Source organism: Rutilus rutilus, assembly GCF_951802725.1.
Source record: "Rutilus rutilus genome assembly, chromosome: 18".
Lineage (NCBI taxonomy): Eukaryota > Metazoa > Chordata > Actinopteri > Cypriniformes > Leuciscidae > Rutilus > Rutilus rutilus.
The window spans coordinates 18257204-18273119 of NC_140231.1; the positions used below are offsets into that span (position 1 = coordinate 18257204).

A 15916-nucleotide genomic window follows, 5' to 3' on the forward strand; every position below is an offset into this window, starting at 1 on the left:
GGATAAAGAAGATTAATAGTAATGACAATACTTTTAACAATTACATTTATTTAATAAAAACACATACATAGTGTATACTGCTTCAAACTGTTTATTTGCAAACCAAATAACAATCTTCTTCAACCAGAAATGCAAACAGCAGTAATCGGGAGGGTAAAGCAGAATTTCAGTAAAGCATACAGCTGCTTATATAACCATCCTTTGTGAATGAACGCGGTTCTTGTTAACAACAGGCTTCTCAGATGAGAGTAATTATATCCTTTTTTGGAAACAAATGAGACATTTTCATATCTTTAAAATATTATTCAGTATTTATAGGACATCATTTATACAGTGTAAAGGCACTATGCCTCGCTCTGTCTCTCAGATATAAACATATTTACATAAATATAAAACAGAACAAAAATACAAAAGGCAAACTCGGTCACCTCTCTCCTGTAGCAGACTCCAGGCACTTTCCTGTAAACTCAAATCAGTGCAGTTGAACAGCACATCTCGTACTTTCTAAATTACATTTGAAAGCCTGCAATAATCAGAAAGCGCTTTCTTGCAAATTATATGTACTACATTTACATATTGTGTCAAAATCATGAATAGTAATCTCACATTTATGCCATACAGTCAAATCTTCAGTTCAAACTCTCAAAAGACATCCATACAAAAAAGCCTTCATCGCCTGTGTGGATGTTACTAACAGAGGGCTCTTTAAAACGACATACTGAATGATATCGTAAGATCATATATCAAACAAGCAAAATGCTTTGGTCCTTGGAATGTGTCTAACATATGTTTTAGGGAAACTCTTTCTCTATGATAAAAAACAAAAACAATCTCATAGCGAGTCACCTACAGGCTTTAAACTCTTTTCCAGTCTATACTCACACATATTTGTACTGCTATTCTTTCTTAAGATTCACAACACATTCACTCAAGTACTCTTGACAGTCAAGATTCCCTACTTGTCTCTTTCCACAGCAAAATTATATCAATTTTGGTTAAACGAAATAAACAAAAAAGTACTCTGGCAGAACCTACTTTAAAGTAGGTAAATTGAGAAATCCAGTGTGTCATTACAGCAACAAACAAAAGGCTCCTTGCATCACAAGTGAAGAGTTTGTCTGCTCATAAAGCATTTGCTGGAATGGGTGTCTGTTCTATGGCAAGACCTTTAAAACAGATCAGAAATGCTTTTCTCCCATCCTCTGTAAAGTTATATGCGTGTACTACCGGTCTGGACAGGACACAAGATGGGACTTTCTCCATTTGGTGATCCTTCAGATGTTCCTCCATGTCCTTTCAGGTTCATTCTGCTGTTCAGCTCATGCAGGATTGAGTAAAAAGTGGGTGGGACTTTCTTAGGGCACTGAAGAGAATTCCATTCTCTGTACACTTAAGTTACAAATCAATGTTATTTCATATTTGGCACAGATGTCTTTATTTCCTTTGACAGATTCTTGCAGACTCATGTTAGGTCCTGTGGAGGAAAGAAAGAGAGAGTGAGCTTAAAATGGTGAGAAACAGATGTGGATGCCAGCTGTGTAGGTGCACGCAGTACCCTATTTGCCCATGATCCTCCTCTACCCAGGCCACGATCTTCCCTTCCCAGCCAGGCACCACTGCATCATCCTGGAAAACCTGAGAGAAGCCAGTTATCTCTATTACTTTCTCTTTATACAATATCTGTAACATTTTAATTGAATGTTTTTAATTTAGTTATTTAATTTAAATCAGTGGTTCTCAGTCTTTTTGACTGTACAGTCAAAACATATTTTAATATATTTTGAACAGAAACGGGAAATGTTGATATAAATCATTTAAAGGCGCAGTAAGCGATTTCTGAGAAATGCTGTAGAAAATGTAATATTTTCAACAGCGTTAAAAACACCTAAACAAACAATTTTGTGAATATTTGTTAGATGTTCTGTGCTGAAAAAAAGGTGTTTGTACATAGTCCTGGCTGTGTAAATAGGAGTGGATCGAACCGATCCACAGAGCACCAAAACACACTTGTAGCCAATCAGCAGTAGGCGGTGTATAAACTCATGACGGGGGAGGAGAGAGAGAGTGAGCAAGCGGGACATTTGTCGAAAAAGACTATAGAAGAGAGATGGCTGAGATATATTACCAAAGAGGAAAAGGTCAGAGGAATATACCATATTGCTACGAATATAAGACGACCCCCCCCTTTTCAAGATGTACCTTTTGAAAAAAGGCTTTTGATAAAGAAAATGCTTTTATTTGAAAATAATTTTCAAACTGCATATTTTTCATATTTAAATTTTTGTATTGAAAGTATGGTAAATACTAGTAAAATGTACCAAAGATCACATTAATAAAACAATTTTTTGGAATACCATAAAAATAACCTGTAGCCCATCTGAATTATATAACAATTAGGCTATCATCTCATAGTGAAAACCATGTAACAGTAGAAGTGACTACTTTTGAAATCTGGGTATTGTCTTATGTTTTAAAATCACGTACAGGGCAAGTTTGGTCCTGTCAGCGAGGCACGCAAACATGACAGTCACATGGCTCTTAGACAATAATTTTAAGGTCTGAAAACAGACTTTTGCTTTGTTTCTGCTCATAAGTGAGTAACATTTATTTATTTTTTTGCCATTTTATACATCTAAGATATGTTGTTATATGTTGTTGTTGTTGAATCTGAGTCATCCATCCTTGCTCGAGCTGTCTGATGTGCCAGCTGGTGGTTTCCTGTGTTGCATAGAGTGTTCATCATTATTTTGGGGGTGAAGAAATTGAGGGAGGACTGTGTTTGTTTGAGTGTTGATTTCAAATATTAACAGTGTTTCTCAGAAATCACTTACAGTCAGTAAGTTTGGATTGGTCACATTCATTAACAAATACACTTTGTGAAACTTTCTGGAATCACAAAATGAATTGTGGTTCATTCATTTACATCTCCTTTGAATAAATATTGTTATAATTCTATATTAATTCTGTTAATAATATAGTTTATATAATTTATATTTAAATTATTGATATATTTTTAATAGCATTAATTTTACTTATATTATTAATAATAATAATATATTATTTAGATCATTTTTAAGTCATCATGTCTGTGATTGTGTCTGTGAACTGTGTGTACTGTGCCTCGGAAGTTTTCTGAGGCCCCCTGGTTGAGAACCACTGATTTAGATGCTTGAATATAGAGAGAATATATCCTGTTGATTGATTATGTGGCATTACCTCTTCCTTCACAGTGCCAAACTCTGGATCCAGTGCTTTAAAATGGTACCGATAATTGCCTTCTCGATCTACGGCATCCTTGAAGTCTCGCAAGGTGACCTCCCCCAGCCTGCCGACATAAGACAATGGACAGTTTCATAGCACATACCTAAAGTACACTGCATTATAGAGATTTAAGACTAGAGACCCACTCAAGCAAAAATATATGTGTAACAGAGAGTCTGACTGACCTCTTGGCGATGTTGATCATGAATGGCGTGAGTGAGCGGTCAGTAAAGTACAGGACTTTGGTGCACGCTGATGAGTTTAGCGCAGGGCTGCTGTGAGAATGAGCAATTTCTGTACGTGAACAGAGGACATTCTTCACTTTAGTAGTGTTTTAAATATGCAGCAATAATACCTACACTATTACAAATAAGGGGTCATGAATTGAAAAAAACTAATTTCCCCTGATTTTTTGACATATAAGAGGTCATTGTGCTAAAACATACTCTAAGTTTCAGAACTCCAAATGTCCATGTTAGTACAAAAACAGTTTTTAATTGCCAAGCTGGAAAAGCAACTCGTTTTGTACTTCCCAGTTTTTATTACATAATAGAGATGAATTCATCAGCACAAGACTGCCTCCACTGTCAAATCAACGTCTACTTCTGCATCATTGCTTCTTTAGTCACGCTCACTCACATGTTATATAATAATTGCTACAACAGGATTACTTTGGACTAAAAATAAAATGACCTTTCAAGTGATCCTGATATTAGGAATGTGGCAATTTATTTTCGAATGTTTGTTTGGTACATTTCACTGTGGATTCTTTGGTAAACCCGTCAGGATTTTACAGAAAGATATGGACCCGACAGAAATGCCACAACATGTAAGTAACTGTATTAATTCTAATGCCTAATCTGTGATCACTGACTTCTGATATATAAGGACTCATGACTAAACTAAACGCTCAAATTCACATTGTTCCTCCTAGTCCTGTCATTTCTTGTTTTGGGATTAGGATGTATTCTTACTTGAAGTAGGAGGCCAGGAGTCTCCATCTGAGTGAGATGCTTTATGTCCTGGAGATTTGCCTCGGATCTACAAAGGAACAGATTGATTTTAGAAGAAAGAATTCTGGGGCAATGTAGATCGGGTGCCTAACATTCCTCATACCGTCCTCTCCTGTTTGTGGCATGTTTCCAGGTCACAGAGGCGATCCATCAGGCTGGCCACACCTTGCTCAAGCGTGTCCAGAGTGTGATGCTGAGGGTCGTGACCTCCAAAGCTGTTCCTCAGACTACGCAGAGCATCTCTTACTAACTGCAGCTCCTCGGCCTACAAGAGACACAATTACATAGATCTCTATAGATATAATATAATATCACTGAGAAAAGGCTTTAGGGTTATTTACCCCATGGTGTGGTTTTGATGTTGTGACCGGTGTGTGTGAGTAGCCGTTGTTTTGCGAGCCAGGAAGCTGAAACATAAGACAAGTCTTTACTTGAAACTTTAATGATTAAATGGAAGCACTAAACATATTCTGCAATGTGTAAAAACAAACAGCCGTGGGGAAAACAGTCCAATACGTATAGATGTGTTACCTCTGTCTCATTGCTCATTAACTCTTTGACAATACTCTCTAGTGATGTGTCGTTCATGAACGATGAGTTCATTTTGAACGAATCTTTAATATGACTCGGGACTACCGAGTTGTCTCAGAGACTGATTCGTTCATTTTGTGTTGACTGCGCATGCGCGCAACATCACGCAATGTTGCAATGTAGGTAGGGTACAAGTGATTTCAAAACTTTTCAGCCGGTTCTAATTTGATTTTTGGATGCTGTGAACATTTTTAGCTAAAAAGACTGCCACTCCAGTTTAGCATTTATTGTTGTTTCTGCAGTTAAAAAGACAAAGTTGAAAATTCTGGCTACTATCGTTATTTTAATAATTTCTTTATTTTAATTTAATTTATTGATCTGTCAGGGTTATCTAATCTAACTATTTGTGGCTTGTGTTTTGAATATATGTTCCCCTGCACTTTAGGCATTTTGCACACATTTGCTCCTCATCTTGTGATTTGATTCTGATTTATTTCGTTTTGTATTTTTATTTATTAGAAAGGTATATTCTGTTCTAATTTAATTTAGTAAATTAATTGTTTATTTTTTCGGTGCATCGATGTTGTGCTATACTCAGAGCCTGCTCGCACAGATAATTTAGCTGATTTAATTTGATTTGCATGTGAAATATAAATCCTGTCTGCAGTGTGGCCTTTCTGGAGTTATTTATGTTATTTCTTAGTTTTATTGATCCAAAATGTTTTTATACATTTTCTTCTATATCTTTGTGTGATTTTCTGCACATCGCGGCTTTGAAATGTTAAAGCCCCGCCCCCATACATGATTCGACTATTAGTCGACTATAGGCAAGACTTGACGATTCTGATTCGACTATGAAAATCCATAGTCGGGGACACCCCTATTGTCTACTTTAGAAATCTGGGTGTCATCTTATGTTTTAAAATCACGTACAGGGCAAGTTTGGTCCTGTCAGTGAGGCACGCAAACATGACAGTCACATGGCTCTTAGACAGTAATTTTAAGGTCTGAAAACAGACTTTTGCATTGTTTCTGCTCATAAGTGAGTAACATTGTTTGTTTTTTTGCCATTTTATAGATCTAAGATATGTTGTTGTATTTTATTGTTTATTGTTGTTGTTGAATCTGAGTCATCCATCTTGCATGAGCTGTCTGATGTGCCAGCTGGTGGTTTCCTGTGTTGCATAGAGTGTTCATTATTTTGGGGGTGAAGCAATTGAGGGAGGACTGTGTTTGTTTGAGTGTTGATTTCAAATATTAACAGTGTTTCTCAGAAATCACTTACTGACCCATTCATTAACAAATACACTTGGTGAAACTTTCTGGAATCACAAAATGAATTGTGGTTCATTCATTTACATCTCCTTTGAATAAATATTGTTATAATTCTGTTAATAATATATTATGCATTGAGGGGAAAAAAGAAACAATTTCAGTTTATATAATTTATATTAAAATTCGCACGTAACATGTTCTGTACATGAAACAGAAATGATAAGTTCATCTCTCGAGTCTCGAGTCTTCGGGTTCGGCTGGGTCCGAGTCTTTCATTCTTTCTGTCAGTCCCATAGAGGCTATGCTGTCAGTACCGGAAAGACAAATGATTAGTTCATCTCTCGAGTCTTCTCACTCTTCTGGTTCGGGTTCGAGTCGTTCGTTCTTCAAGTCACAAACCCATAGGCTGAATGCAAAAACAGAAATGATTAGTTCATTTTTCGAGTCTTTTGGGTCTGAGTCCTTCGTTCTTTTGTCACTTGACCGCTGGCATCTCGCTACAAATACAACATTAGATAGACTATGTCTGAATGTATTTTGTTTTATATATAGGAGTTAACATAAAATTATCAAAATATATGTGCAATAAACATTATCTGAAAAATAAAAAAGTTCCATCTTGTTATTGACCCTGTCTGTCTCTTTTTTATTGTTAAATGTTTCTTGTGCATCTGTGGTGTGTTTTTATTATTATTATTATTATTATAGTTGTTATTATTAGATTATATATATATATAGATATATATAGTCTCTATGGGACTGACAGGAAGAACGAAAGACTCGGACCCGGCCGAACCCGAAGACTCGAGACTTGAGAGATGAACTAATCATTTCTGTTTCCAGACTGGTACTGCAGTGCATTCAAATGCATATATGGGGCTGTGTCACACGGCCCAGATCAGACACTGACGAGTCGACTGAACTAACATAACATCTCGAAGTTCGAACCTGAAGACAGACACGAGAGGCGGGGAACAGACGTGATAAATTTGAAGTTGCAAAAGAAAGAACATCTTGGATCAGGAGGTGAGGTGAACTAACAGACTGCATTAGCCTGAACTTAAAGGGGTGGTATAATGCCCTTTTCACAAGATGTAAAATAAGTCTCTGATGTCTCCAGAGTGTGTATGTGAAGTTTCAGCTCAAAATACCCCACAGATATTTTTATATAGCATGTTAAAGTTGTCACTTTTTGTGTCTGTCCCTTTAAATGCAAATGAGCTGCTGCTCCCGGCACAGAGGGCGGAGCTTCAAGAGCTCCTGTCCTTTTACCTCACACAGACATGCACTGAAAATTTCAAAAACTTTTTGCCTTTTATGTTCAAACCGAAGTCAGACAAAGATGGAGAGACTATAGAAGAAGTGACAATATGTAGACAACATTTCTGAATGGTTAGTTGATGAATTTATGTAGCTGATGTGTAGTTATCTTCTAGTCATTGATTAGCATATTCTGTCTTGATAATCTATAAATCATGTAAATTTTAGGCTTAGTGATGTCACTAACCCGGGAGGAAGCTTGTGTAGTTCCTACCAGCCATTTGTTGTAGTCCTTAAAAAGTGATTTCTTTAAAAGCAAATATCTCCCTTTGCTTTGAACTTTGAGCATCGTAACTTTGCTGATGTTGTTTATGCTCAAACAGCAACATTACACACTAACTAAAGTTAGAAAAGTGAAATCATATTCAACCCCCCCTTTAAGACCCAACTAATCAATTAATTAAACATTTCGGTTTCTTATAATTTGGCTTTGGCTGCAAGTTTATTTTTATTTTTTCAAATGTAATCAACATTTTCATAAGTACTAGATGTGTTGGGTTATTTAACATGACATTTTAATTATATTCTGCTGAAATGAACGAAATGACTCGAAAAAAGATTCATTCATTTTGCTGAACGAGATTCAAAGATCCGAGTCAGAAAAATGATCCGAACTTCCCACTACCAATACTCTCTTTGTGCTCTAGCTCCCTCTGCAGGCAAGTCTGAGAAACACAGAGACATTCTCTTTCACACACAACCGTTCTACAAAAACAAGTGCAGGAGTCTATTCAGCTACATAATGAGGGAAACAGGTTAATAATCATTAGGGCTCAACAATAAGGATTTTTTTAAATGCTGGGCTGTTTAGGCTGGTACTTGCCCTGGGGACATTTTCACTTGCAAAAAAGAAAACGTTAAAATGTTTCAGCTGCATATTTTTAAGTTTCAAAATCATTATTCTGTACAACTACAAAAATATTGAAAGTATTTTCATCATATATTTTTTTATTATATATTTATAATTTTTTACATCATAGCTTTACACAGTAATATTATTTTATAAATTAGACTAAAAAAATTCTGGTATCCCTTGTGGCATTTTTAATAGCAAAAAAAAACTTTTACCATTTTTCAGCAACAAACTTTTCAATTAAGTTTCACAATCATTTACTGTACATTTAACCTACATTTACAAATAAAATCATACTAGACTTATGTTCATTATATATTTTGTTTTGTACATTATATATTTTGCATTTTTATATATTTGACATATTAATATTACTTTATGAATGAGACAAATTTAGAAAAAAAAGTTAGTTTGAAGCAAAACTTGTAAAAAAAACATTTTTTTAATTAAACATTAATTTGCAATAATAGCTGTACATTGACATGCATAAAGTCATAAACATGGTCTTCACACCATCTATTAGGAGGACTTTATTCACACAGGAACAACAACTTTGGGCTGTTGCATCGTGTTTCACACCTTTAGTTCAGGTTTCAAAAACATGTCTCAAGCTGTTTTTAGAAGTAAGAACAGGTTCTCTGTTACACCCCCTCACTCTTTTTGTGTTTGTTTGCTTAACAGAAGCTCTATGCATGTGCAAACTGAATTAACTTGGCCATGTGTGTCGGTTCCATCAACTAGCCCGAACCTTTCTCACACTGGTAATGCACTGTCCTTTTTGTCGAGCCCTGATTATGACAACGCTGGGAGAGACAAAGGTTTATGTATGATGTTAAATTATAACACTATCCATCTTATCCATCTCTGCCTCTGTCTGGAAAGCAGTAACTATTCTGCATTTCCATTCCCATCATGCAGTTCTCCTTCAAAGTCTGCAGACTCGTACCTGCTGGCTGCTGTTGTCTGTCAGCTTGCGCAGTGCCTCATCCAGCTTCTGCTGTTGCTGCAGCAGAAGTCGATCTTTTTGGCCCAGTTCTTTCTGTGCAGCACAAAGACAGTGTGTTTAAATGCATTACTGTATATATGTGGTTTAATTAGAAAAGCTGTATGATCAGCATCTTTTATATCTTTTATAGAAATAGCATATTTTGATATGAAGGAAAGCTACAAGCTACTCATAATGTACAGTCAGTCTACTCTTTTGAAAAAGTAGTCAGCTTACACTATAAGTTACTAATCAAAAGTAGTAAAAAAGGTGAAAAAAAGCTAAAGTTAGTCTTTTGATCATTTCTTTCTAAATGTATAATTACCAGATAAAAACAGAAGATCTAAATTAAGCTGACAACCTTAAACAGATGAATTTACACTACATATCACAAATAAAAATAGAAAACACTATAATGTATATAAAAACAATCAAAAACAGTGGAATTAGTAGAATTATGGTACATTTTTGTAATAAACATGATTATATTTTTCATATCACAAAAAAAAAAGAAAAAAAGAAAATGCCTTGTATTCGCTGAGAAGTCTGCTCCTCTCCTCTAGCTTCCTCTGTAGCTCAGCCTGAGAAGATATACACAGATAATACTTGACAACCGGTCTCAGATATGGTATAACTGAAAAGAATTTAATATGCATAGCATAAAGACAGATGCACTCACATTTTGTCCTGCCAGCTCATCTTTGGCCATACTGGTGCGCAGGAGTTCCTGTTTGAGCTGCAGGACTGAGGACTCCTGCACAGCCATACGCTGCTGAAGAGCGTCCTGATGACACGGGACAGGGTTAATCAATCTCAACGTATCTAACTTGCTCTGCTTTATGCTTTTAAGTGTGACGGTGATGATACCGGGGGCAACTTTTTGGGCAATGTTGCTTGTGCACTTTCCCATTGAGAATGGGCAACAAATTTCAATCTGGATACTTTAGATCAGTCGTGGTGTCTCACCTGGTTGACAGCAACATTGCTCAAAAAGTTGCCCCCGGTATCATCACCTTGAGGGTATTATTTATAGGCATTATTTATAGGTGTTATTTATATTTATAGGTTTGGAGATGAGTAAGACTCACTTTCACTCCTTGCAGGTTGCGAGCCTCCTGTTTGAACCTCAATAGCTCCCTCTGCATGTAAAAAAAGAAAATCACATCATAGACTAGTTTAAAAAATATCAGGAATGGACAAGATCAGCCCATCAATAACTAACCGAAGACCACAGTGATTATGAAATGATCTGTACTACATCATGAAGGAGTCAAACAAATTTAAATCATATTCAAAAATATGCTAAAACAGTCCAGAGATGGAAAAGTAATATATTAGTGTGTGTTTCCAGCAGAACGATTCAGAAAAAAAAAAAAAAAAAAAATCAAATAAATAAATAAATTAAAAAGAAATAATTATTTCATAATATTAATAATATTTATTATTACTATTATAATTACTCACATACAGTAAAAAATTAATAAAAAAATTATATATATATATATATATATATATATAGACTTTTGTCAGGTTTTTGTACTTAAAATGCTCTTGTATGTAGGACTAATTTCTTATGCCTCTAATCCCAAGCCTCTGTTGCTAATTGCAAAACGTCATTTTAGAGCTAGTAACGGAGACTTGAGCCATTGATAGCAGACTAATGCAGTTATTAATGCAGTTATTTGAGAAAGAGAGAGAGATTAAACGTGTGTAAATATAATGATATAATAATATGAATAATGCCCACCTTTAGATCTTGACTCTCCTCCATGCTCTGGTCCAGACGACTTCGTATTACAACCTGTACCACAACAACAGAGGGTTTTGGCTGCTTCAGAACAAAACCACATATATTCCTACATATTACACTAAACACAGAAGGAACTGGTTCACACGACAACCTTATAGAAAACAGAGAAGAACTGGGAGAGAAACAGACATCGTAGGAGAGAAGGGGAGAAACGGATACCTGCGTCTCTCCCACAAACAAAGCAAAGTTCACCGTGAGAGTAACATGATCTGCCCTGACAGAGCTTAGTGAAAGAGCAGGAGAGAATGAGAGAGATGGGGGGAGGAAGGGGCATAGTATGTCACATATTATCAAGAGGGAGGGATATGCAGGATATGGAAGAAAAAGAGGCCAATTTGGGGTAAAACACAATTGTGACAGAAATAAAGATACGCACCAGTTGCTGCTCTGCATTTTCAACTCCCTCACCCAGACTAAGCGTCACCTCCTGCTCATCCTCAGGTAATGAACCGTGCAGAAGGAGAGCCTACAAAACCACCTGTTATAAGACACAAGCTCTCTAAAAGCAATACAAACTAAATTAGGTGATAGTACATGTTAGTGCCACCTGTAGGCTGGACACCATTTTCCGTGCCTCCTGCATCTCCTTCTCCAGCTGTTCCTGTTGCTCACACAGTTTGTCCTCCCAGGTGCAGTCACCGGCTTGACTATCATGCCCCGAGACAATGGCCTGGTCACACAGGGCCAATTTCACCGTGTCCTCTAATGGTAAACAGGGATAGATCAAGACTGTTGTACGTGGACAAGACCGTCATTGTCCAGATGATTGATTGAAATGGATCAATACCTGATTTAATAGTTTTCTCCCTGGACAAGGTGTCAAACAGTCCTGCCTTCACATCTGATAGGCTGATGGAGTCTTTGGGACTGTGGGTGGGGCTCTGTGAACTGAGGCTGTGGAAATAAACAAAAAATACAGTTTCTGACGTGGAAACACATGCCTTTTTATTATACTGTTGTATTTCTAAATACAATTACACTAATTGCAGAATCACCATTGAGTTGTTCCAAGAGTGAGTTACAACATCAGACTTTTGTAATTTATGTTTATCAGGTGCTGCATCTGGTTTCTCAAAAAGGCAAAGCTAGATAAAAATAAACAGTCCTGAAGCAAAGGAAGAAAGTGCCTTTTTAAAGTCAGTTGCCATGGAGACCCCTCGCAAATATGAACAGGCAAGTCTGTCAGGATCTGAGCTTCTGTTTGATCTGATGCCCTATCAATAATGCACCGTTAATCCGTTTCAAAGGCACAGGCTTATGAGCCAATGTCTGGCATGCATGAAAATTGTGAAAAAATCCATATGAATTGAGTGGTTTAATCTTAATAAACACAATACTTCGCAAGCACTTTCAGAAACCCTCCACCTTCATAGATCTGCAACGGGTTATTAAAGGGATACTCCACTTTTTTCGGAAATAAGCTCATTTTACAACTCCCCCAGAGTTAAACAGTTGAGTTTTACCGTTTTAGAATCCATTCAGCCGAACTCCGGGTCTGACGGTACCACTTTTAGCATAGCTTAGCACAGATCATTGATTCTGATGAGTCCAGTAGCATTTCTTTCAAAATGACCAAAGAGTTTCAATATTTTTCCTATTTAAAACTTGACTCTTCTGTAGTTAAACCGTGTACTAAGATCGACGGAAAATGAAAAGTTGCGATTTTCTAAGCCTATATGGCTAGGAACTACTCTCATTCCGGCGTAATAATCAAGGAACTATGTGGCTGTACCATGAGTGCAGCAGGCGTAGTGATATGACGCAGCGCCTAAAAATAGTCCCCAGCTCTGTAACTTCTTCCAACGTGACCGGGACTAAGTTTGTCTAACCTATTAGACCTATTTTCAGGTGCTTTTGTCTATGGTTTAAAAATACCATATAGAAACAACTAGCCAAACAATTTCAAGCATTATTAAAGACAAGTAAACACTCAGTAATTAAAAAAGAACAAATTAGCAATTGCACAAATAAATACAACTGAACAAAGATACGACTGAAATAAACAGTGTTTTAAGATTTTCAGGTATTCAGGAACAGAATTTGTAATCAAATGTTAAATAACAGTGTAGTTTATGAATACAAAATAGGCTACATTACAAATATATAGTTATTCAGTCAAGAACAGCGAGTGAATTTTCTCTGTATCTTTTGTTGTTTGATTAACGTTATTATAGAGATGGCAGCATGACTATCAGGCTGCTGTCACTTTAAGAGCTGCACGGATCCAATATACTGTTACACAAGTCTTCTTGAGCTTGAACGGTTTAAAATCACAATAAAATGTGCACAAAGAAAACGATAAGCGGAATTGAAATGCACGTTTCTTATCGAATCACCAATTCTAGTAAATTTGGTTCTAAAATGGAAGCTGTTCTCGATACCCATCCCGATTTATGATCAATGCACAAACATAGAGCACATCGCATATGGTAAATTTAAACTCATAAACACACCTCATTGGTTCAAACAAGCAGCTGGTTTGAGCTTCCATTTTTCATATTCATGATGTAACTTACAATATCTTTATGAACTTTTTTGTAGTGTCAAAGTTGTGTTATAATGGATCAGAAATCTCTATTTCTATCTCTATTTAATATATATATATTTTAACATCTTCATTTGTGTTTTGAAGATAAACAGTCTCATGGGTTTGGAATGAATGGATGGATGTTTAATTGATGACCGAATTAGAATTTTTGGGTGAACTAACCCTTTGTGGCGCCAGATTGTAAAACCTTCTTTAGTTCAAACAGGATCTTCGTCATCTTCATCTTCACTTTCATTGTAAGAGTGTTATGTGAAAAGTATGAATATAGACATTTCTGTCAGTATTAGTTTTCCACATGAATTAGACTAGTGGAGGAGTGAAGGCTTGACACCACAATGTCTTTCAGGCCCTGGGGCGAAGGACATGGATCTAATCTTAACCCATGATGGGTTATTCAAGTGTAGCCCTGGCAGACCTGTCTGTGAGGGGACAGCAAAAGATTGCAGTGCCAACAACCAACTCTTTCTCTGTCTGCTGTCTTCATGCATGCCAAGTTGAATTCCCCTACATCAATTCTCCTCTAAGCAAAGTCACAAAAATGAAAGAACAGTCCTGCACCCATTGACACAAATGACCTTCACATTAGACAGAGTGTGAAGACTAGCGGTCATAGTCAATACTAGACTTATATCGGGGAATAAATCCCATCCACCTCATTGGTTCAATTCGTTTGCAGTGAAACGTTAACTGACATTTCACACAGACCAACACACAGAGCAAATGGATCCCGTCTAGGTGACCTTTGGAGAATTCATGTTTATTTTCAGACAGATTAAGGCCTGGGGATCCCCAAGTCAAAATTCATTGTGTGGATTTAGTGCAGCAGTTTAAAAAAAAACAAAAAACAGCCAGAGTATATCATGCCTGGAAATCTCCAAACATGTTTGAGCTCTGCAAATTATTTTACTTATGTGTGATGGATAAAGACAAATGACCAAGGGTGATCCGCTTTGTCGTCTTAACAAAGCAACAATGCTTCTTCTCGAAAGAAACAGAGAGCTTGTTGTTGTAGTTTTTTTTTGTTTAGTATGTATGTTGTGCTGGCTCTCATTGTCCTGATCCAGGCTACAGACCGCAGAGACCCTGAAAGAGACAGCCCGTCGCACTCCACATTACCCTCTTTGTTTTTTTTTTCTCACGTTGTGGGGAGGGGGAAGGAGGGGACCGTTCTCTTTCAAAAACAAATCCAGACCCCCCCCCTTCTGATTGTGACCCACACAGACACTAAAGACACTCACTTATTCAGTTCAGTTTCTCCACAATTTTATTCTCCCTTTTGTGCTGTGTTTGCCAGAAGAAGAAAAAAACCCATTATAATTAATAGATGGACACAGAGTTAACTGAAACTCATGTGATCCAAACTAGACTGGAAAAATCACTCACTATTTATTAAGGGGTTTTTACTGATCTTTGAAGCTCTGTTCTCAAAACAAGACTCTAAAAACAATGTGCGCATTGATATGAAACAGTTACTCCAACATAAAACAAAGTTAAATAATGGAGTAGAGGGCTTATTAAAGAGGAAAAATATATTTTTATACATTTTCTGAAGAAAATGCAAGTGCAATTCTAGGGTGGTTGCCAGGGCGTTGTCAAGTAGATGTTAAGGTGTATTGTGTGCTTTTTAGTGTGTTGCTGTATGGTTGCTAGGGTTTTCTGGGTGCAGGGTTGCCAGGTCTGGCCAATCAAAAGTAGTAAAAAATGTTTTGGGGGTGTTGGAGCGCCGAAATCGTACTTACAGGGTTGGAAATCAACCCATGTAAAAAAAATGACTGGTCCATCCCCAAGTTTTTACAATATTCTGATCCTTATATTTGACTCGAGTCCTTCCATTGTACACTACTGTTTAAAAGTTTGTGGTCAGTACGATTTCATTTTTCCAGCACAATCTTTTTTATTTTACAGTATTTCAATTTTATTTTATTTATCAAGGATCAAAACTGGGATTTTATTAATCAAATGATCAAAAGTGACAGTACATTTTTTTTATTTAAAATCCATTTTTATATAATACAATTTATATAATTTAATAATATATATAATTTTTTAATAAAAAGTTTTTTTATTTTTTATTTCGAACCAGTTCTTTCCCCCTTTTTACTCATCAAAGAATCCTGCAAAAAAATGCATCATGGTTTTCCACAAAAATATGATGCAGCAAAACTGTAATAAGAAATATTCCTTAAGAACTAAATCAGCATATTAGAATTATTTCTGAAGGATCATGTGGCAATGAAGAGTGAAGTAATGGCTGCTGAAAATGCTTTGCCATCACAGGAATAAATTACATTTTTAAATATATAAAAATAGAAATCTGTAA

At 36.3% G+C, this 15916-nt stretch overlaps 1 protein-coding gene across 1 annotated transcript in view; it reads right to left on the bottom strand.

Annotated features, from left to right (window-relative positions):
• Window positions 1–75: 75 nt before the first annotated feature.
• dixdc1b (DIX domain containing 1b) overlaps window positions 76–15916 on the bottom strand; it is a 29623-nt gene continuing 13782 nt past the window's right edge. Inside the window, exons 6-20 of the mRNA XM_084388127.1 lie at window positions 11836–11942; window positions 11596–11750; window positions 11425–11514; window positions 10986–11039; window positions 10327–10377; window positions 9918–10022; window positions 9766–9819; window positions 9200–9292; window positions 4616–4681; window positions 4378–4539; window positions 4236–4302; window positions 3447–3555; window positions 3217–3325; window positions 1556–1635; window positions 76–1474 (exon numbers count right to left, since the gene is read on the bottom strand). Coding sequence (XP_084244253.1) covers window positions 1468–1474; window positions 1556–1635; window positions 3217–3325; window positions 3447–3555; window positions 4236–4302; window positions 4378–4539; window positions 4616–4681; window positions 9200–9292; window positions 9766–9819; window positions 9918–10022; window positions 10327–10377; window positions 10986–11039; window positions 11425–11514; window positions 11596–11750; window positions 11836–11942 — 1309 coding nt within the window. The 3' untranslated portion in view covers window positions 76–1467. The remainder of the gene's footprint in view (window positions 1475–1555; window positions 1636–3216; window positions 3326–3446; window positions 3556–4235; window positions 4303–4377; window positions 4540–4615; window positions 4682–9199; window positions 9293–9765; window positions 9820–9917; window positions 10023–10326; window positions 10378–10985; window positions 11040–11424; window positions 11515–11595; window positions 11751–11835; window positions 11943–15916) is intronic.